The 24,041-nt window shown below is 36.6% G+C and overlaps 3 protein-coding genes across 3 annotated transcripts in view; 2 read left to right on the top strand and 1 right to left on the bottom strand.

Annotated features, from left to right (window-relative positions):
- LOC142349475 (uncharacterized) overlaps positions 1 to 24,041 on the top strand; it is a 477,119-nt gene that overhangs the window by 202,699 nt on the left and 250,379 nt on the right. The gene's annotated exons all lie outside the window — the stretch shown is intronic.
- Positions 1 to 24,041, top strand: part of LOC142349478 (uncharacterized) — a 254,211-nt gene that overhangs the window by 57,355 nt on the left and 172,815 nt on the right. The gene's annotated exons all lie outside the window — the stretch shown is intronic.
- Positions 18,237 to 20,846, bottom strand: LOC142349466 (polyubiquitin-C). Its single transcript, XM_075401049.1, has 4 exons — positions 20,687 to 20,846; positions 20,141 to 20,305; positions 19,066 to 19,977; positions 18,237 to 18,757 (listed from the first exon to the last, which is right to left on the bottom strand). Exons 2-4 carry the CDS (start codon positions 20,295 to 20,297, stop codon positions 18,453 to 18,455), a joined length of 1,374 nt encoding a protein of 457 aa, XP_075257164.1. The 5' UTR covers positions 20,298 to 20,305; positions 20,687 to 20,846; the 3' UTR covers positions 18,237 to 18,452.

Genomic DNA, 24,041 nt, shown 5'->3' on the forward strand with positions numbered 1-24,041 from the left:
ACAGCCCCAAGAAACAAAGAATCATAAAATTGTGGACAATTTTCACGACACCCGGACCTAACGCCAAGTCAATTTCATCACTGGGCAAGTCTAATTCAAAGTCTAATTTCATTACTGATTCAGAGCAATGATCATGTCACTTTTTACACTTGGCAGTCTAAATCCAAGTCTTGGCCAAGTCTAAATCCAGCCAACAATTAGTCAAAAACAGGTCCGGAAAACGCCAAAACCAGCCCAAAAATAGTAGAAAAAAAAGGTCCCGAAAACGACAAAATCCGCCGGAAAAACCTCAAAAATAGTCGGACAATCGTCCATAAACAGCCGGAAAATCTTTAATAAATCCATAAAAATCAATTCAAATTAAAAAGGAACTGGCTCATTAGAACCGTTATTATCTAAGCTTGAAAATATATAACACATTGTAGTTGGACAACAGGTTAATGAGAAATTAAATAGCGAGCACAGCGTAGTTCGAACCATGGTTCAACAGGGTACCTCATGCTCCTTCATTAATATCTTCACGAAATTTGAAGGAAACCGGATCACACATATATATTTTGTTAGAGCAGGTACTAATGCAACTCATATTAATAAATCATCCAGATAATATCACTCAGTAAAAAGTTATTAGCGATGACCCATTGGGCATAACTATAATTTTCGGGTGTGTGTTTTCTGACACAATTCTTATGCGGGGCCAGACATATATACTCTATTTTTTGCTTCTACGCAGTAACCACTGAAAAAAACTCAATTAAAACCAATAGAGGGTAGAATGGGCTCCTGTAATAGTTGATAGAGTGGCAGTGCCATTGTTGAACTATGCCCATTATCATCATTTTGGCCGATCACGACCAGTGATTCATTCTGGGACTGTGTTATAGCTTAGGTTAGCTATTTGAAATGGATGAGTAGTGTGATTACACTATATTGAATCTATTGTGGAATCGCAGGGCGAATCCCGAATAATGTGTTAATTACTAAATTTGCTAGATGGAGTCGCAAGGCGAATCCAGGTTAAGTTAAAGTTTAGTAATTGACGAGCGATTACAGAGACAACTTGAATTCAGGAGATTAATCGAGATTATGATTACTTAACATAAATAGTATGAACAAACTATGAAATAATTTAGTAGACTAGCGGGAATATAGTTATATGTGAATAATAAAAGTCATCATAACCTTAGTTATAAAACGTATGATATAAATATTTAAATAGAGGGTAATTTATAATTTAGTACACATAAGGGTTTGAATATATATTTATGTATACATAGGTATCACATTTCTCATTGACAGGAAAAAATTTTGTAATGTATTTACAAATTTTTAGAAAAAATCAACACAAATAAATTAAACGTGTGGAAGAGAATGGACAGTACAATTGTCAGAACCATTAATGGAGAAGCACCAAGAATGTAAAATTAAATAACGGAAAGGCATTATTTTATGCATTTGTAGAGCAAATACATGTCGAGAAATTTAAGTGCACAAGCAGTGGATATACTACTATATGAGTGGAATTGCGAGGCGGATGCAGCAATTATAATTTAAAAACACAACGAAAATGGGATTTGCAGAGCGAATACATATAAGAATTGCAATTGAGGAAATGAAGAATGAAACTAATGAATAAATGAAACATAAATACAATAAATTGGTTTCGCAGAGCGAATACATGACTGAAGTTAAAAGAAATAGTTCTTTCAACAGTTTTGAATTTTTATCAATTGTTCTTCAATTTCGTTCTCAGCATCCCATACTGACATCTCTCTTTTTTGTTCATATTCATAGTAACGGATTCGGGAGTCGGGTGGAGATACTTGACCAATTTCGATATCCGGCCTTGGTGGAGATGGATCTCGAGATTGTTCAGCACTTTGGATTAAGTCAACCACCGATTCTTCGGTGGCTGCACTTTTCTTGCTTTGTTTTTTCGTCTTACATTTCTTTGATTTGGAAGGGTTAGAAGACGTCAATGAACTAGTTGGGGAAATGTCTGCCTCTGTAAAACCGTAGCATTGGGGTCGTTTTCGCTTCCGCCCTTCATTCTGTGATGGAGTATCGGATACCAGTGACGATTCGGGTTGTTCTTGAGGTGGTGGTACTGGCGGAGTGGGTACTGATGAAGGTCCACTTTGAGCTGGAGATGCACTTTCACTGGGTTCGTTCGGAGGAGCTTTGGTTCGTCGACGTTTAGTTTGCGGCTTTGTGGGTTTGCAAACGGTTAAAGCACGGGTGACGTTGGAATTTACGGATGAGACCACTGATGTGGTGTCTTGTTCGGCAGTTTTTGGGCAAGTTTGATGTTTAAAGAGGCCTCAGTCCTGGGAATGGGGTTCGAAATTTTTGGATGGATTATGAATCGGGATTCCTTGTTATCGGAGTCACGATAGCGGCGGCCTGCATCCTGTTGTGCCCGACACATATTTTTCTCAATCTCCAAATCACTCCTATCAGGATTGATCTAGCCCAATTCGTCGAGGAAATCATCTGCAGGGACCGTGTTGGCATCTAAATATTGGTTAAAAATTTTTTCATAAATTAGATTTAGACTCGAAGGAACAGTACTAATATTCTTTAAAGGCGTATTTGAAGGGCGACCAAAATGAGCTTCGAACGGTGTTATCTTTGTGGTTTTCTGTTTTGTTAGACGCAGATATGAAATAATCTGTTTAATTGTAGTGGAAGTTGCAAAGGTTTCTTTATTCTCAGCTTTCATGCAGGATAGACGCCTTTTTTTGTTTGAATCATTCGCTCCACTTATCCAATAGCCCTATGATCACCTACAGGAGCGTCAAGAATGTCAATATTATTTTCATTGCAGTAACTTGTAACTTGTTTACCTACTAGACAGGTGGCTTGATCTAAACGTATTGTTCGTGGAATCCCATGATTATATGCATATTCTCGGAGAAATTTAACTACATTGCTCCCATTAGCTTTTCAAAAATCTCAACTGTGGTGTACTTTGAATAACGATTGATACATGTTAGAAAGTAGATTTCTTTACTTTTCTTTTATTCAATATTGGACCTCCAAAGTCTGTTTGAATTTCTTCATTAGGTTCATGACATAATTTATGTGGATGCCACTTTGATTTGGGGATGATAGGTTTGAGGTTCTTACCAATATCTGTACACGGAACACAATCAGAAGTTTTTGCAAGAATTTCCCTATGCATTTAGGGCCACCATGCATATTGGGATAAGGAGATCATCCCCCAGCTTCCTGGATGCTTCATATGAATTGACTCGACTACAGCATCTTTGATGGCGTTCGGAATCGCGACGCGTTCGTCGACGCAAAGGCATCCGGACTTAACGTGAAGGTCCTTCCAGAAAGAGTGGATGTAGTGGCTGACTTCTTTACATCTAGCCTCGTCATCTTGCATCATACAGTCCCGGATTTCCTTTAGAACAGCCTCCTTGCTGGTGAGGACTGCAAGGAAGGACTTTGTGAAGAGTTGATTTATATTATTTTCAATGATCTCCTCTCAGGATAGTTCGATGTCTCGGTGTTCGGGTGATGAAGAGGCCTGGGTATTGTTGATGCTTGCACTAGTGTTTGTATTTGGCGTGGGTTGCGCTCTGAAGGTGACTCGGGGAGTTTGCGGTGAAGTTGAAGGATTGTTTTGAGCGGACTCATTAGCAGGCATTGTGATATGACTTACGTTATTGCTAGGATTGGTGGCTGATTTGAGCTTGAAATTTTGTGTCTGGATTTGCGGAGCGGAGACAGTATTAATTTTGAGCAAGTGATTTGCGTGACAATTGAAGTTGGATATGAATTTTGGATTGTAATTATTTAATTTTGCTAGAGTAGTGAGTGAGTTATTTGAGGCATTTGGAGTATGCGCGCTGCTTTTTGTAATTTTGCAAGAGTGCACGCGCGTCTTGTTTACTTGTAATTGATTTCTGCTGGTATGGTGCTGCTTTTGGAATGGAATTTTATCTGAGTGACTAAATAAAGTTGTAATTGCGTCGCGAATGCGGGAAATTATAATTACCATGAATTCCTCATCATATTGAGTGATGCTTTTTGCTATCTGATTTGGTTGGCGCGAAATATAATCAACTAATCCCATTCTAGTGCCAGGGATATGTTCTATATTAAAGTCAAAGGGAAACAAACGATCTATCCACCGTGTTAATCAACTATTATAGGATTTATTTGAACGATGAGATTTTAAAACGGAAAGAAGGGCTCCATGATCTGTCAATACTGTAAAAATTTTCCCAAAAAGATAATATTTAAAATATTCGATGGCCCAAACCACGCCAAGCAATTCTAGTTCATTGATACTGTAACGTTCTTCATTGCTATTAAGGAAACGAGATGCACAGCTACCGTTTTCCACCCTTCACTATCCAATTGTTCAAGCGCAGCGCCTAGATTTTGGCGAGATGCATCGCATTTAACCCGCGTTTCCAAGGTCGGATTAAAATGAGTATTTTCCGTAGCGTTTGCAATTGTAGTTTTAATATGTTCGAAATGAGTTTGGTGATTTTCAGTCCAGAGCAATTTTTCATTTTTCTTTAATAGAGGCCGAAGTTGGTGACAAAATTTTTGCCAAATTGGGAATGAATTTGCTGAGATGATGAACACTATCCAAAAATCATCGTAGTTGTTTTAATGTTTTTGGAGCATTGATTTCTGCTATTACTGCTGTTTTCGATTCTATATGTTTAACAGCAGTTTTGGAAAATGTGAAACCAAGCCAGTTTAACTGGTGTTTTGCAAAATGACATCTACTTAAGTTTATTCTGAGATTATCGGCGTTACGTTTTTGTTAGCATTTGTAGACATATTGGATGTGTGATTCCTTACTCCCTTTGCTAACCATAAGTATGTCGTCAAGAAAGCATTATGTATTAGTCAAACCGACCAATGTGTAATCCATGGCCTTTTGAAACTCCGCCGGCGTATGGGTAAGATCATAAAACCCCGTTTTAAAACGATACGTACCAGTCGAGTCGCCACAAATAATATTGAAATTACAGTGGCGAGAGATCTCCGGATGCAATTTTAGTTGGCTATATGCGTATTTTAGATCAATTGTTGAAAAATATACGTTATCACCTGGATTGGAATCGTTGATGTGCTGTGAAATAGAATCGATAATACTGTCTATGTTCGGCATTTGGTACTTATTTTTATGAATTGCTTTATTCAAAACTTTTGAATCAAGGGCTAATTTAACTGATTTGTCTTTTTTAACTGTGATTACAATTGGTGAGATAGAATTTTTATCAGAGCATTCCTGTAACTTTTCGATATGTCCTTGCTCTGAGAGTTTCTTCAGTTCATCGGATACTTTATGTAACAGATTTATAGGAACACGCCGACCTCTTTGATGTGATGGGGTATAATGTTTATGAAATTTTGAGCGAACTGTATGTAATTTTGACTTACCAATTCTGGAAGTTTAATCAGGATATCGGTTGCAATTTGTTTTTTGATTGGACAGTATTCCTGTTCTACTTGATTAACTGTATTCGGGCTGTTAGATTGTTGAATTGAAAGTCCGAGGGCAGGGAACAGATATCTACTCAATAGCGAACGGTTACCATCTGTCACTACTTGAATTTCGGTTGGATTTGCGTACCAATTGTTGCTTTGAATTGACATTTGTAGAATACCTAGCGTTTGAATAAGTTCATTAGACAAAGTTTTCAATTGTTTGGGAACTGCCTCTCGTATCCACTTTGAATTTGAGTTTTGGGACATGATGGAGTTTGCCAGTGTTTCATTTATTATCGTGCAAACACTGCCCGAATCCACCAAAACATTTGTTGCTTTATTTCCGAGTACCACAGGGAGATTAATTGCTTCTATAGAAGTTGTAGAGTCTGTTGAAGATACTGATGCAACGCAGTTATCCTCATCCGAAGAGTAGTTTGATTCCAGATCAGGGTTGAAGTCTTCCGAAAATTGATTAACTCTATCAGTCTGATCTTCTTTTTTGACATTGTTGACCCGGGTCTAGGTTTTGGGTATGAGCTAGGATCCTTGGGTTTGCGACAAACTTTAGCAAAATGATTTTCAATGCCACAGTTTTTGCATTTCTTCCCACGTGCAGGACATTTATTTCGATGTTCGGAAGTCCAATTTATTCCACAAAAATGACAAGTCGTAGGCCTTTTCCGTGCAGTGGTGTTCATTTTGGAGAAGGGGGTATTGTTTGCGATGCGCATCCGTTGTATTTGATTAACTGTGGAATTGAGTTCGGATTTACATGCAGTCATTTTAAGTTGGTTGAGAGTACCCATTTCGACATTGTTTGCAATTGCCAAAGCTTTATCGGGTTCGACCGTTTTTTTAAAAGCTCTTTTTGAATATCTTCAGTTTGCATGTTGGCAATAAAAACGTCTCTGATAATGGTATCTCCCTTTTCTCCTAGATCACAGTTTTCGGAAAGTTCTTTGTGATGACCGTAGAATTTTTCTATTGGTTCCCCCTTCTGCTGTTTTTGCGTGAGAAAGAGATACCGATCAAAAGTTAAATTATGAACTCGAATAAAAGCTTTGTTTAGGATATCCCAGAGATTCCCGGTCGAAATTTCGTCTTAATTGGTAGTCGAATTCTTTGAATTGAAGACTCGTCGGCCTTCCGTTCCGAGACCCAAATAAATCAACGAGGAGGCTTTTCGATCACAGATTTTCCAGGGTTTGTCTCCGCACAGTACGCCTATAGCTTCAATGCGCAAGCAGTTGTTTTTCCATGCCGTCTTTGCCTGTTCATTATGAGTACGTCGATGTCGTTTCGATTGTGCTGTGGGATTTTCAACCGCATCTTCCTAGGTGGGTTCAGGAGGTAGAATAACATGCTCTGGAGGGTCGACCGAGAGAAGATCCACTATAATCCCTTCACGAGCAAGAATCGCAAGTTTAAGTTGTGTTATCCAACACTCCCATCTAATAAGGGGTTCTAGAAGTGCTTTCTCCCAAAAAGGTTGAATTCCAAGTGGAGATTTGTCATTGTCTTTTATTGCTGACTGCGCAATGTTATAGCTTAGGTTAGCTATTTGAAACAGATGCGTAGTGTGATTACACTATATTGAATCTATTGTGGAATCGCAGGGCGAATCCTGAATTATGTGTGTTTTACTAAATTTGCTAGATGGAATTGCAAAGCGAATCCAGGTTAAGTTAAATTTTAGTAAATGAAGAGCGATTACAGAGACAACTTGAATTCAGGAGATTAATCGAGGTTATGATTACTTAACTTAAAATAGTATGAAAAAACTATTAAATAATTTAGTAGACTAGCGGGAATATAGTTATATGTGAATAATAAAAGTCATCATAACCTTAGTTATAAAACTTATGATATAAATATTAAAATAGAGGGTAATTTATAAGTTAGTACACATAAGGGTTTCAATATATATTTAAGTATCCATAGGTATCACAGACTGATTCCGGTAGCAACCTGCCATTGGATCGCAATTATGTACTATGGGGCTCTGGGACAGCAAGGGTATCCTGACAGGGTTTTTTTTTACAACATTTCGTCGGTTAGAGATTCCAGACATAATCACAAGATCTGAAATATGCTTCAAATTAAATCCACTTTCGTCAAAATCGGGCTAAAAGGGCTGCAAAATAACATGCAATTGACCCAATTTGGGTCCACGGACTCTCTCAGTGTGTTAATTTAGCTTTTTTTGGTATGTCGACGGCATCATTTTACAACACTCCGGTATCATTTTACAGCAACCCGGTAAAGTGGCTTGACCAAGACTTGACCAAGACTTTTCAGACTTGTAAGGTTTGTAATTAGACTTGCCAGGTAATGAAAAACGATATAAGGCTTGTATTTAGTCTTGCCAACTACTGATATATACTTGGAGCTCGACCCAGGAAGAGTCTGGTCAGAGGTTGCTTATACCTGAGACAATCTGCTGAACAGAGCCCAAGTCGACTTCAAAAAATACTTTATCAGAGGCATTTTCGTTCGTGTAAAAATAGTTTTGCTTTGTCCTTTTAATTTGTTCTTTTGATCTCTTTCTTTTGCTTTACCAATATTTATCTTTCGGTTGTTATTCGTGCTTTTGACTATGTTCCGTAGGTAGCCTCAAAGTCATCGTGAACTCATTATGTAACTTGCCTGAGAAAAAGGGCGCAACCGCGTTATAATTTTCAGAATTATTGAATATCGATACGGCCAAAGAAAAAATTCCAATGAAACTAAATCAATGTTTTTTTGTGTGAGAGAGTTGGAGTAACTAAAAAATCATAAAGACGATAATAAATTTTAGCCTAACTGTTTTCATATGTCCAGCGAAATTAAATGCATCTACAAAAATTATTACAGGCTAATTTGTTTCGCAGACAAAACCCCTAAATCGTAAGAGATAGGGTCCAAGTTACAACCCAATTTTTCACTTTAATTCCAACTCACCACTCACAGCATTTATTTACAAGAGGATGTCGACGCTTTTTATTTTTGTAGGACCTTAAGGTGAAGCAATTTGTCTAAGAGTAATTTGTAGTGGTGAAAATTCAAGCAATGAAACTATTTTTTTTGCTGTAAGCAGCAGGCCCTCGCCTCCACTGACACATTTCTTCCAAAAAAAATAATGTAGCGTTTTTTGCAATGAACTACCGTAAATTAAATTTTTTGATCGAATGGATTTTATACTGTGACGATTGAATATAAGCTGTCGCCTCTTAGCACTAAAGAAAATTGGTTCAGTGAAAATCTTACTTTATATTGTCAAAACAAGCTGACACGTTAGGTTTTTATAGGAATTGTGCTAAAGGGAGAAGAAAACTTTTTCCTTCGCCCATTAGGCTGAATTGAAACATTTTTTAACGCATACTTTCCAGTGGTGAATTTTTTTCTAATGTTTAACTGCTGAAGAAGGTGTTCTAAATAACAAAATGGTTAAAATTTTTGCAAAACTTGACACATTTTGGTGAATTTTGAAAACAATTCAGAACATTAACTGCACATATTAAACGTTTTGCAACATGTTTGGTATCTGTGGATTGTTTTTGTTGGCCATTTTTCAGAAAAAAAAACAATATTCTGCGCCTTTACAAGTGTATTTTAAACAAAAACTTGGTTGTGACAAAGTTTTACAAGAAGTGCTGTGAGTGTTTTCTACCGCATGCTTCTTAAGACTGATTCGGTAATTTCGTCGGTCTGAATTAAAACATTTTATAGGCCGAAAAAAATAGGTTCTAGCGAAATCAAAAACGATTGTCGCGAGAATGAGGGATCGACAATTTCTGTTTAAACTAGAAACTAGCAAAAGACATGTTCTCAGATCAAACTTTGTCACTTTGACTCGACAAAACCATTTGTGATTTATCAGTTGTTATTCGTGCTAATGACTATGGGCCGTAGGTAGCCTCAAAGTCAACGTGAATTTATTATTTAGCTTGCATGAGAAAAAGGGTGTAACCGCGTTATAATTTTCAGAATTATTGAAATTCGATATGGCCAAAGAAAAAATGCCAAAAGAAACTAAATCAATGTTAGAATTTTTTTATGTGAGAGAGTTGGAATAACTGAAAAATTATGAAGACGATAATAAATTTTAGCCTAATTGTTCTCATATGTCCAGCCAAATTAAATGCATCTACAAAAATTAGTACAGGCTAATTTTTTCGCAGACAGAACCCCTAAATCGTAAGAGATAGGGTCCAAGTTATAACCCAATTTTTCACTTTAATTCCAACTCACCACTCACAGCATTTATTTACCAGAGGATGTCGACGCGTTTTTTTTGTAAGACCTTAAGGTGAAGCAATTTGTCTAAGAGTAATTTGTAGTGGTGAAATTTCAAGCAATGAAAATATTTTTTTGCTGTAAGCAGCAGGCCCTCGCCACCACTGACACATTTCGTCCAAAAAAATAATGTAGCGTTTTTTGCAATGAACTACCGTAAATTAAGTTTTTTGATCGAATGGATTTTATACTGTAGCGATTGAATATAAGCTGTCGCCTCTTAGCACTAAAGAAATTTGGTTCAGTGAAAACCTTACTTTATTTTGTCAAAACAAGCTGACACGTTAGGTTTTTATGGGAATTGTGCTAAAGGGAGAAGAAAAACTTTTTCTTCGCCCATTAGGCTGAATTGAAACATTTTTTAACGTATACCTTCCAGTGTTGAATTTTTTCTAATGTTTAACTGCTGAAGAAAGTGTTCTAAATAACAAACTGGGTAAAATTTTTTGCAAAAATTGACACATTTTGGTGAATTTTGAAAACAATTCAGCACATTAACTGCACATATTAAACGTCTTGCAACATGTTTGGTATCCCTGAATTGTTTTTGTTGGCCATTTTTTAGAAAAAAAAACATTATTCTGCGCCTTTACAAGTGTATTTTAAACAAAAACTTGGTTGTGACGAAGTTTTACAAGAAGTGCTGTGAGTGTTTCCTATCGCATGCTTCTTAAGACTGATTCGCGAATTTCGTCGCTCTGAGTTGAAACATTTTATAGGCCAAAAAAAATTGGTTCTAGCGAAATCAAAAACGATTGTCGCGAGAATGAGGGATCGACAATTTCTGTTTAAACTAGAAACTAGCAAAAGACATGTTCTCAGATCAAACTTTGTCACTTTGACTCGACAAAACCATTTGTGATCTATCAGTTGTTATTCGTGCTATTGACTATGTGCCGTAGGTAGCCTCAAAGTCAACGTGAATTTATTATTTAGCTTGCATGAGAAAAAGGGTGTAACAGCGTTATAATTTTCAGAATTATTGAAATTCGATATGGCCAAAGAAAAAATGCCAAAGAAACTAAAGTCAATGTTAGAATTTTTTTGATGTTAGAGAGTTGGAGTAACTAAAAAATCATAAAGACGATAATAAATTTTAGCCTAATTGTTTTCATATGTCCAGCCAAATTAAATGCATTTACACCAATTAGTACAGGCTAATTTGTTTCGCAGACAAAACCCGTGAATCGTAAGAGATACGGTTGAAGTTACAACCCAATTTTTTTTACTTTAATTGCAACTCACCACTCACAGCTTTTATTTACCAGAAGACAACGACGCGGTTTTTTTTGTAGGAACTTAAGGTGAAGCAATTTGTCTACGAGTAATTTGTAGTGGTGAAATTTCAAGCAGTGAAAAAATTTGTTTGGTAAACAGCAGGCCACCTTCTTCAATGACGCACTTCTTCCAAAAAATATAATGTAGCGTTTTTTGCAATGAACTACCGTCAATTACGTTTTTTGATCGAATGGATTTTATACTGTAGCGATTGAATATAAGCTGTCGCCTCTCAGCAGCAAAGAAAATTGGTTCAGTGAAAATCTTACTTTATATTGTCAAAACATGCTGACACGTTAGGTTTTTATAGGAATCATGCTAAAGGGAGGCGAAAAACTTTTTCGTCACCCATTAGGCTGAATTGAATTATTTTGTAACGCATACTTTCCATTGTTGAACTTTTCTCTACTGTTAAACTGTTGAAAAAAGTGTTCTAAACTAAAAAATGGATAAATTTTTTGCTAAAATTGACAAATTTTGGTGAATTTTAAATGCAATTAGCACATTAACTGCACATATCAAATTTTTTGTTTCATGTTTGGTATCTCTGGATTGTTTTTGTAGGCCAATATGCTGAAAAAAACTTTATTCTGCGCCTTTACACTTTACTTTAAACAAAAACTTGGTTGTTACAAAGTTTTACTAGAAGTGCATTGAGTGTTTCCTGCCGCATGCTTCTTAAGACTCGTTCTTGCATTTCGTCGCTACGAGTTGAAACAATTTTCGGGACACAAAAAATTGGTTCGAGCGAAATCAAAAACAATTTTTGCGAGAATGATAGATCAACAATTTCTGTTTATTTTAGAAACTAGCAATAGACATGTCCTCAGATCAAATTTTGTTACTTTGAATCGACATCACCATTTGTGATCTATCAGTTGGTATTCGTGATATTGAATATATTCTGTAGGTAGTCTCAGAGTCACCATGAATTTAATATGCATCTTGCATGAGAAAAAGTTTGTAACCGCGTTATAAATATCAGAATTAATGGATTTCGATACGGCCAAATAATAAATTCCAGTGAAACTAAAGTCAAGGTTAGAATATTTTGATGTTGGGGAGTTGGAATAAATAAAAAATAATAAAGACGATAATAAGTTTCAGCCTATTTGTTTTCATTTGTCCAGCCGAACTAAATGCAATCACAAAAATTAGTACAGGCTAATTGGTTTCGCAGAAAAAAAAACCCTAAATCGTAAGAGATGGGGTTCAAGTTACAACGCAATTTTCTACTCTAATTGCAACTCACCACTCACAGCATAATTTTACCAGAGGATATCGACGCTGTTTTTTTGTAGGAACTTAAGGTGAAGCAAATTTTTTTACGAGGAGTTTGTAGTGGCAAAACTTCAAGCATTGAAAAAATGTGTTTGCGGTAAACAACAGGTCATCGCCTTCAATGACAGATTTCTGCCAAGAAAACTGATCTAGCGTTTTTTGGAATGAACTACCGTAAATTAAGTTTTTTTTGATCGAATTGATTTTATACTGTAGCGATAGAAAATTGGTTCAGTGAAAATCTTACTTTAAGTTGTCTAAACAAGCTGACACGTTAGGTTTCTATATGAATCGTGTTAGAGGGAGGCGAAAAACTTTTTCATCGCCCATTTGGTTGAATTGAAATATTTTTTAACGCACACTTTCTATTGTCGCATTTTTTTCTAGTGTTAAACTGTTGAAAAAAATGGCTCTAAATTACAAAATGGATAAACTTTTTGCAAAAATTGACAAATTTTGGTGAATTTTAAATGCAATTCAACACATTAATTGCACATATCAAACGTTTTGCCACGTGTTTGGTATCTTTGGATGGATTGTTTTGTAGGCCAATAGTCTGAAAAAAAACGTTATTCTGCGCCTTTACACTTTACTTTAAACAAGAACTTGGTTGAGACAAAGATTTACAAGAAGTGCAGCGAGTGTTTCCTACCGCATGCTTCTTAAGACTGGTTCGCGCATTTCATCGCTATGAGTTGAAACTTTTTTCAGGCCACATAATTTTGGTTCAAGCGAAATGAAAAACGATTTTGGCGAGAATGAGAGATCAACAATTTCTGCTTAATTTAGAAATTAGCTATAGACATGTGCTCAGATCAAACTTTGTTTCTTTGAATCGACAACACCATTTGTGTTCTAACAGGTTTTTTCAAAGATAGTCAAATCGTAAAAAAGGCGCTAGATTTTGAGTTCTGATATTGAATCTCAAAATTCTGCTCAGTTTTGTCTTCATTGCGTCCACTCATATCAAAATTTTTTCTTTCAAACGATTCCAACTTTTAATCAAGTGAGGTTTTTTAGGTTCCCATTCTTTTCTTGTCATTAAGAACACTGCGATCAATGATCGCGGTTGAACGTTGTTTTTCTTTTTCCGAACGATCTTCGAAACGGGTTCATTGTTTTTCTTTTTCTTGTTCATGGTCGGGTTCGGTAAGACTGGATACGGTTTTGGTTTGCATGAGATATACAGGAAGCACAGTTCTTGAATTCAATGCTTGAACCCTAATGTTTTATTTTTCATAAAGTAAAATCAACTGTGACTCGCTTCTTGATAACCCAATTTTGTGCTTTTTGATTGAAATTCATTTAAAAAACCGCCAGTTTTTCTTCATATCTCATCTCAAAAACAATGTGAGCGTGTAAATAACTAAACCATAACCAACATTTTTATTGAACCAGGTTTTGAAACTTGCAAAAAATGCGCAAGTTGTTTTCGATACTGCAGTATACGATACTGCAACTCAAAACTGAATGTCTGCAAAAAAACTAGTTAAAAAGACCAAAGGGGACTCCAGGTTTCAAATTTGAATTCCAATCGCAGATGATACCAAAAAATTATCACTGAACCTGAATTTAATTCGTCATACTGATAAACATTCAAGTCAAACGACTTTTCAAAAGGTGCACAGAAAATTTGCATAAACGTGCAATACTTACTGAAACATAGCAAAAACGTCTTTTTTATCTATATTATATTTTCTAATACACTTATTAACCTAATCGGTTTTCTTTCGGCTCTTGATTAATTGCGACTTTCTTCCCTTGCTATAATGAGGTCGCAAAGTGGGACAAAATGTAGGTGTAACCAATTTTTCTGATCCTGCAATCAAACAGAAGTTGTTTAACTGCTGGTGTTACTTTTTCAATAGCAATATCTCCAGTTCTTTTTACCAGTTTTTAAAGTTTCACAATTTACCGGTTTTACAACACTAAGATGTTTAGCTGCCCATTTGAATTTAGTTTACATAGTAATTTTTATTCATCTGATTCTGGCTTTATACCCTCTTGATATTTTTCCTGTTAACCAGGTTTAGGTGCGCGACTGATGAGACGATCTGGGTCGCAAACTACTGGCGTGGTGCGACCCGAAATACATGATCTGGGAAACGCTTGAGTTGCACGATGGTCTGGACAATGGTCGCACTACGGTCTGATAAGAGGGCAAAGTCAGGGAAATGGTCTGGACAATGGTCGCAATAGTATACTATTCTTCCTTTATTGTTAATTGCAGAAACAGAAAAGTCTCCACATCAAAATAAGTAATCGCACGCATTGTCTCACTGAAATTCGGACCGAAGTACTGAATGTTTCTGAATCGCTTGTTGGCGCAAACTTATTGTGCTAATCAATCTTTGTTTTTTATTTTGAAGCATTTGCCGCTAAGCAACCTTTACAATCGTCTTTTCAACCACTGGGTCGCAAATTACAACGAAAAGAATTGTTTGCCCGGACTGTCCTTCATGTATGTTCCAAGTCATGCCATTTTGCATCTTGAAAATATCTTAAAAATCTTTAACTCTCACTTCGTTGTCAGTAACCTAGGTGGAACTTATCACACTACTTGAGTTTCTGTTTCTTTTGTACATAATTCAATTACTTTTATCTGGATGCAGGTTCCCAGATGTTCTGTGCCATCATCTGGTGGGTGGGAGGGGATTCCAGGTTTCGTCAGGAACTTGGTCAGTTTCAGACTCTTTGAAGGCGCGAGCATGAACTGGAAAAAATACTCAGAACGGTCTCATTGAGAAACGGTACCCGGGTTGACCCCATAACTCAAAAAAGTATAAAATTAAAAATTCATCGTCTATTCATCGTCTATGAACTTTAATAAAATGAAAGTTTTAATTTAACAAATTTAAAGCGAAATCAGGAAAAGGGTTAAAACAAAGCACAAATAAAACGTTTCATAAAAGTGGGAAAAATCGGAAACTATTTTTTTAGTTATATTATATTTATGAGAAAGTAGTCATAGAACTTCATACAAAAGAAATTTTTGCCAAACTTAAATTTAGACATCACTAATGTGAGATGATTCCGAAATTGCTTATTCTGCAGTCAGCTGAAATCTGACCTCAGATGACAACTTTTAGCTTTATTTTATGGAAAAGTCGTATTAATAGAACTTCACAAAAGTTAAAGTTCGTAGAGCAAAAACAAATTTGAGTGTTTATTAACAGCCGATTTTTTTGTAATGCGTAATTTGATAGTGTTTTTGATTCCTACTAAGGTATTCACACTGGATTTATGTTATATGAAATAGAGAAAACGTTTATCGAATCAGTTTTTCTGGAAATCAGTGTTTTAAATACTTTATCACCGTTAAAGTTCATATGAAACTCGCTATTTAGGCCTAAGAGAAAAACTGCTTTGTGGCAAAAAATTTGGACAGCAATTTTTGTAATTCAAAGAATAGAGCTATATTATATAGTTCTATTTTTTGAATTACAGCTTTCTCTGTTCGATCAATGTCAATTTTTCGGTTGTACTGCCATAGAAAACAGAAACCGAATAGCGTTCTCAAGCATGGGTTCCGTTATAAAAGTCTGTATTAACTTTAATTTTTTATCCTTGATTTCAGTGTTTCCTTGATAGGGTTGTGAGACTTGTTTCTTCGGAAAACATTTTTAGTCTGTTCACTTAAAGTTGAAATAAAGTGAATATTAATGGGACATGCTTTATTATTCAGCACAAATTTGATTCATGCAGCAAATTTTCTGTCAATTCTTATTCCTTCAACCAGAGCAGTGGAAAACTCTTTTTGAACTATGCATTCATATTTTGTTTATTTGTTCACTCCTTAAATCATAACGCAAATCCGAAATTATTGTTTGGCTCGTGAACTGCAAAATCTTTGAAAAAAAAATTTTGAGCTCCACATTTTCTGCAGCGCACCCTATTGCAAAAAGCTGCTGAGGAGATCTCAATGTTCCATACAGATGTCAAAAACTAACTTGCAACAAGAATTCGGCATTTTTGGCAGCATTTTTTTCGAAATATACTCTTAAATTAAACGGTATAAAATTGATTAACAACCTTTTTGCAACCATCACGTCAACTATCAGTCTTTGATAATGTTCTTGGTGTGCTTTACTCAAGCAAAAAATGTTCAAAAGACTGACGCGTATGATATTTTATTTTCATATTCAAAAATTTCAAGAAGCAAAAATTGTTTGACGTTAAGAACTAACAACCATTGAGAATGTTTTTCTCAGTTCAAAAATGCAAATGAACTTACGATGATCTGTATCTATTGCTGACGATTTTACCTTATAAATTTTCAGCTTACTTTTGAATGATAGGAGACGTACACTTTAAAAGCTGTAAAAACTTGATGCCTAATCAGCTACATGTTGTATCGTACATAGTGAGTTTTATTGGGAATCCTGTAGTTCTAGTTTTGAATTTAAACCTGTGCAAAATTTTATTTAAATTGAGGCATGTTTCCTCAAAAAAAAATTCAGAGACAAAACTGAGACCACTGGTAATCATGACAATATTTTCCCTCTGAGGTTCATCGATGTAGTACGCTTGATTTTTGGTCCCAATTTTTCTGTTTTTTTTTCAAAGCGTTGAGGAAACAAAAAATAGAGCAATATACATGTATCTGAATCAAAATTTTGAAGAACATTTGAATTAGATTTCATTGTGACCGAAACAAATGTCAAAACCCAGTGAAAATTATCTCAAAACAAACGAATAAGCATGCCAGCAGTTTATTTTAACCTGTTTCTAATTCTGAAAGCCTATTAAACTATCTTTTCCTACGTTCCTAAAATACAACCAGATCCAATTGTAGCCAACTATAAGCTAGCTTTTGTCTATAATTAGATTCTGAAGATTTCAGAATTCAGAGATTGCAAAATTGTTGAAATCTTGGACAATTGAGGAAGAGATCCGCGGTAACAGAGTTAAAAATGTGCGACAATTACTACAGTATTTTGCTGTTAGGTGAATAGAACATTTTACGATTACGCAGCGAATATTACATTCGGGCTATGCCTATGAATCGAACATATACTGAAGCAATTTTTCATAACGTTTGTGTAAAACTGAAATTAAAGGATTTCAAATAACAGAAGATAGTTCATTGAAGGGGAACCTTGTAGAAAATTTTACATTTTCTACTGCAGGTGCCACCGTTTAATGAAAAGACATCTCCTGATGTTATCTATGCTGTTTAGCCCCTCGGTAACCATTACTATAGTATTGTTCACGAGATTCAGCTATTCTGTGAGAGTTCATCGAAACAGCTAATTTGCACCCTTTAAGTGTTAACAACCAATTGAAAGCAAATTTTACTTTATACCTCGTCGAAAACCCAGTAATAGGCTAGTGTTAGTCAGTTGAAAAAATCCTAGCATTTCACATACACGTGGAAAATAATCGAATATTTCAACTATACATTGCTCATTTGCATGCATGGTTTAGGCTTTTATATTTCACATCATTTTAACGATTGCTGAACTAATACCGACCTTAGGAAACCGCATGAAAAATTATGCAAGAATGTTTGATTCGAGACAACGTTTCCGCAAAAATTGTTAATGAACATTGATATCACATTACAAAACCAGTTCAACTTTAGAAACTGTTGTCTGTAGAATTGATCTTTCAAATGCCTTGCTAGCTGTTGAAGTATTCGGAACTACTAAGCCTGCAGCAATCAAAATAAATAAGCAAAACGTTGCGAAATTTGACTTTCGAATCAGTGTAGCTATTGTTAGCTAGTGACTTGATTCGAAAAAATTGAACACCATTGTAATTGAACACCATTATTGCATTTTTATTGGACATACTAAGCAGTTTCTAAAGCATGATCTCTGTATGCATCATTGATAATCCTACGTTTACCACTATCTTAATCGGTTTACGTTTTGGGATGGTGATTCGTTCGTCAATGCATTGATGAAATGATCTTTTCACTCAAAACGAAAAAATTTTGATCGCTATAATAAGTCCAATTGTTCTCCACTGCTGTTTGGTCTACTGACATCGACAATTGATCAACAAGTAAGGTATAGTACATTGTAGGGAAACTAAGCAACTATTCAACAATTAACTTAAGTCCAGTCTTTCACACTAAATCAGTCCTTCAGTCCATGCAAAGGAACAAGTTGTCAATCAATCCTGTTCTCTAGCCGAGTCAACTGCACTTAGTTTCCTCCCCTGAGTCGCAACACCAAATGGAGAGTAGACTCCTTTTGAATATTGTAGTCCGACAAAGTCCTTCCATCCTCCAGTTGTTTGCCAGCGAAGATCAGTCGCTGTTGATCGGGAGGGATGCCTTCCTTGTCCTGGATCTTTGCCTTCACATTATCAATGGTGTCCGATGGCTCAACCTCCAGTGTAATTGTCTTGCCAGTAAGGGTCTTAACAAAAATCTGCATTCCTCCTCGCAGTCTCAACACCAAGTGGAGCGTAGATTCCTTCTGAATGTTGTAATCCGACAACGTCCTTCCTGTAACGCAACAAGCAATTGTTTCACTGTTTCAATACATTTACTCAGCATGATGGCATCTGCCGAACTTATTCCCCCCTCGCCCATTCCAGTATATACCATTGCAACTTCCAACAACTAGGTCTTTCCCATTATAGCCCATTATGGTATAATTATGGTTGGGGGGCTATAGGTTATCTGACCATTATGCTTGGGGTGGGAGGGGGGCTATAATGGGAAAGACCCAACAACCTACTCAATTACATCAAGATTGAGGACGGGTCGCCCTACACATGAAATCTACCCTACACATGAAATCTACAACTTACCATCTTCCAGTTGTTTTCCAGCGAAGATCAACCTCTGCTGATCAGGTGGAATTCCCTCCTTATCCTGGATCTTAGCCTTGACATTGTCAATGGTATCCGAGGGCTCCACTTCCAGCGTGATCGTCTTTCCAGTCAGCGTTTTCACAAAAATCTGCATACCACCTCTCAGTCTCAGGACCAAGTGAAGAGTCGACTCTTTCTGGATGTTGTAGTCCGACAGAGTCCTGCCATCTTCCAACTGTTTGCCTGCAAAAATCAGTCGCTGTTGGTCAGGTGGGATACCTTCCTTGTCCTGGATCTTTGCCTTAACGTTATCGATGGTATCCGAGGGTTCGACTTCCAATGTGATGGTCTTTCCGGTCAGCGTCTTGACGAAAATTTGCATTCCTCCCCTCAATCTCAGAACCAAATGCAGGGTGCTCTCTTTCTGGATGTTGTAATCCGAGAGGGTTCGTCCATCCTCGAGCTGCTTTCCTGCGAATATCAGTCGCTGTTGATCGGGGGGAATTCCTTCCTTGTCTTGAATCTTAGCTTTCACGTTGTCAATAGTATCGGAAGGCTCGACTTCAAGGGTGATTGTTTTTCCAGTGAGAGTTTTGACGAAGATTTGCATTCCACCTCGGAGCCTCAAGACCAAATGGAGGGTTGATTCCTTCTGGATGTTGTAGTCTGACAGAGTTCTGCCATCTTCCAACTGCTTTCCAGCGAAGATAAGTCTCTGCTGGTCGGGGGGAATTCCCTCCTTGTCTTGGATCTTGGCTTTCACGTTATCGATGGTGTCTGATGGCTCAACTTCGAGGGTGATGGTCTTTCCAGTCAATGTCTTGACGAAGATCTGCATTCCTCCTCTCAGTCGGAGCACAAGATGCAAAGTGCTCTCTTTCTGGATATTGTAATCTGACAGGGTTCGTCCTATAACAATCAGGCAATTAAACCACAAGACTTCATTACTCACTTATCTTTCACCTAGTATTGCAACCTCTTTCCTCTTTCAAAGCATTATTGTTGCCCAATTTTCGTAGTGCCAATAATCCTACCCCCCCTTCATAATTGAGGTGAGGATTCGAACACTCACCGTCCTCAAGCTGCTTTCCGGCGAAGATGAGTCGCTGCTGATCAGGAGGGATGCCTTCTTTATCCTGGATCTTGGCTTTCACGTTATCAATCGTATCCGAAGGCTCGACCTCGAGAGTGATCGTCTTGCCAGTGAGGGTTTTCACGAAGATTTGCATATTTAGTTCTAAAAACAAACTTATACCATATATGCTGCTGAAAATAACTTTCCATACTTGAAACCAGAAACGGTAATAACATGCCGAGTTCAGAACTTAAACTACTGCCAGTCAATTTCAATCAATATTACTATGGAAGGGAAAAATGCTTGCTGTTCTAAATATCAATCTATAACCAATCTTAGAAACTAAATTCGCATCTTTTTTGTTTGTGCCAGAGATCGTTACATACGGAAAAGATCCAAAACTTGATTTGATCAAGATCAGTGTGCCCAACTATGAATTAACAATTTATTGCTAATCAATTTCAACTCCCATATTACCAAATTCTCTAAATGGAAGGGAAGCATTAATGTTCTTAATTTGCTGAAAACCTGATTGCTGCTTACCTGTGCTTTACTTGTAGAAGTCACGTCAAATTGCGGGAATAAAATGTTGAATTCTTTCAATCTCTTCAAGTGAGACTCGCTTGACAAATTCAAAGAACAAAATTCGCTTCAATTTCTTAATAACTTAACGCTGCGTGTTTTAAGTTGGATTGAATTGTGTCCAGCAAAGCAATGCATTTAAATTGAGCTTCCAGAACATTCTAGAAAAACCGACTGGCATCTCGCTTGTGATTGGCTGCACGAGTTAAGTAGACATTACGTCATTTCAAATTTAGCATTCAAATGCCACGTATGCACAATGTTCACATATTTTAAGCGTGAATGTTCCACAAACAAACGGACAAAATCACATGCAACATGAGCAAATTCGACTTTGTACTTTCAATGTACTACTTTACATTTAAAGTAAAGTGCAAGTTACCAAAAATACATTTGCTAATATAACCGGGTACCGATCATCAGGACGAAGTTTCAAATGGACGACACCGAATTTTGTTTCAACTGAAAACATTGTTTCAACTGAAAACAATGTTAAACATTGAAATTTTGACCCTTTTATCAATTTAGTCACAAGCATCCATAATGACTAATTTAAACGAGAAAGAATGAAGGAAAAATCATATTCTCGCGGTTCATGGCCATGCCTCAGCGGCCCGTGTGACTTGATATGCATCTATTACAACGGAACGTGTGAGCGCGCCGCATCAATCTATTCACAACTGACCCGTCAACTAGGAACTAAATTATCAGCGCATATTGATTTTAATTGCATGTATTATTTTTGTCCATTGATACAAAATTTTGGTGTCGTCTATTTGAAACGTCGTCCATTTGAAAAGCCCCCAATATAAACACCCTCACCGAAAAGAATTTAGCCCCGGTGGAGGGAATTTCAGTTCAGTACAAAAGTGTAGAACAGGTATAGATAACAAATAAGCGGATAAATTCTGTCCCCTGCTCTCACTAATTTGAAATATTCGGTTCACCTGCAGAAATAAATCGGGTTAGCTATGTGAAATGGAATGCTAGAAATGACCGTACACCCACACATTCCTATACAAATCCAAGGTCAAAAGTCAGAGGCAAGATACTGAATTAACAGAACTGAATTCAAATCAAACAGAATTTACTAAACTAAACGCCTTCATTTATGGTACAATCAATACAAGTAACTATTTATTAAAAACGGAAGCTTTGGTGCTTCCTCTCCCATACCCGAGCTTGTGTGCTTTTTATGCACACTACACATTTGATAATGCTTCATGTTTTAACTCCCTACACGCTTTTTTGCATCAGTGACATTGCCGGATCTTTTCAACAATTGCCCCCCCCCCCTTTTGCAAAAGGGGGGCCTATTCTTGAATAGAACTTAAGCGAGCGATTTATTAACCAATCAGAGACGACTAAACTTTCCGTGAAATGCGCCATGCTAGGGCAATTAGCCGAATTGGAATACAAAGCGAAAAGAATTTCCGACTGGCGGGTCGATGGGCGCGCTTCGCCGCGATAACCGACCCGCGATTTCCGGATTACATCCCACAGCGCGTGAGGCATGGCCATGAACAGCGGTCCGCAATTGCGTTTAAACTGATATTCGGCTATCTAAACTGTAGGCCAACTAATATTGGGGTAAAGTATAGCACAAAAGGGGTGGCAATTCTCTACTAGGTACCAAAGGGGGGGCAATTGTTGAAAAGATCCACATTGCCTAATAATAGCGAGTCACGCTAGCCATTGTAATTGATAGATACCATTTTCAGGGTGTAGATGGTTCTATTAACACCTAAATTTGCGAAAAAACAAAGTCAAGTTTGGACATTTAGGGGCACCTTTAACAAAAACCTTCAGTTATCTCTAGAACAAAATTCGAAAAAAATGTGAAAAAAAGAACAGGAACACTGATCACGTGGAGACAAAAACTTTTTGGTAGACAAAATAGAATGTTTATTTTGTCGAACTGAAATTAAATTCGATGATGCCTGAACAATTGGGCATACCAGAATAGCTTTCATTCAACTAATCTGATATGTAGAGAACTAATTTAACATAGCTGGCAGATTTTCAGAAAACAGCCGCTATAGCTCCGCAGATCTGTAATCTCAAAAAGATAGTAAAAGAAAGAGACGAAAAAAATAGTTTATTAAATACTGCGATGTTATATTTGATTATGAATCTGTATAACTTATTGCTGCTTCGGATCTATGCTGCCCCCCCCCCCCCCCCAGCTTAGTGAGTATAAATCTTTTATGACCCCCAGGCGCACGGGCTATTTTCTTACAGCGTAACGTGCTATATAACAACATATAATTTGTACCTGGGGGGCGTAAAAACACTGAGGCGGACAGAATAGATCCGCTGCTTCTGTTAGGTGCTCTTAAATAACCTTCAATTACAGTGATATACACTCACTTGAACTTATCTCTATGAATTAGATTTTAAAAAAGTCAATTTCAGAGTGAGGAAGTCATTTTTGAGTGCGGTAAGTCACCTGTTCCCCAATTTAATCACGCGAATGAACAAAAAACTTGCTCTACTAAGAGTGAAAAATGAAGTCACGCACGCAATTCAGTTGAAATAGCATGAGCGAATGAACAAAAAGCAGATTTGAAGTGGTTATGACATCATATGGTCGTAAAATCATGACGACAAAAAAAACATAGCCAGAAGATTCCAGAAACGACTCGAAGAGTCGTCTTCGTGTAAGAATTACCTTTTAAATGAACTGGTTCCTACTAAAGTGAATACTAAAAGCAAAAATTCAGTCAAAAATGGAGATAGCCCGTAAAATCAACTGAACTAAAAAAATTACATTACTACTATACAAAACAAGCCAAATTTTTTGTAGCCAATTGAAAACCTCAAAGTACGCGAGCAGCAAAAGTCAAGCAATGCTTGGCTCCCAAAACTATTTTGGAAGAAAAATTGAGTACTGCAAGATTTGGCCATAAGTTATTACAAATTTTTTAAAAGTGTTTTTCAAAATTTGTAAGTGAAGCTAGCAAAACCTTTGTACCATCTAAAAAGAAAAAAAATCAATTGCACGGAAAGAAAAAGAAAATTTAAAGGAAAAAGCCAAAAATTATTAGTTGAAATCGATAATTTTCAATGAAGGCAGGTAAATCGATAATTTTAAATTTAACAAAGGCAATTTTAACAAACTATAGGTGTTCGGAAAATGTTTTAAAGAAACATGCTAGAATGTGGCGAATACATACATTGTGAAAAAGATGAAAAAAACGAATTCGCAAAATCTCAATAATCAAGAAATTAAATTAAAAACAAAAAATTGAGGTAAAAAACATGGATTTTCTGTTATTAAGCAATCGAGTCCTAAAAACATTATGTGGCCATGTCT

Source organism: Convolutriloba macropyga, chromosome 11 (genome assembly GCF_964194025.1).
Source record: "Convolutriloba macropyga chromosome 11, txConMacr16.3, whole genome shotgun sequence".
Lineage (NCBI taxonomy): Eukaryota > Metazoa > Xenacoelomorpha > Acoela > Convolutidae > Convolutriloba > Convolutriloba macropyga.

Coding starts and splice junctions, on each gene's coding strand:
- LOC142349466 (XM_075401049.1), bottom strand. CDS start 20,297: ATGCAAATCTTCGTGAAAACCCTCACTGGCAAGACGATCACTCTCGAG. Junction 19,978..20,140: donor CGGAAAGCAGCTTGAGGACG/GTGAGTGTTCGA, acceptor TGATTGTTATAG/GACGAACCCTGTCAGATTAC. Junction 18,758..19,065: donor TGGAAAACAACTGGAAGATG/GTAAGTTGTAGA, acceptor GTTGCGTTACAG/GAAGGACGTTGTCGGATTAC.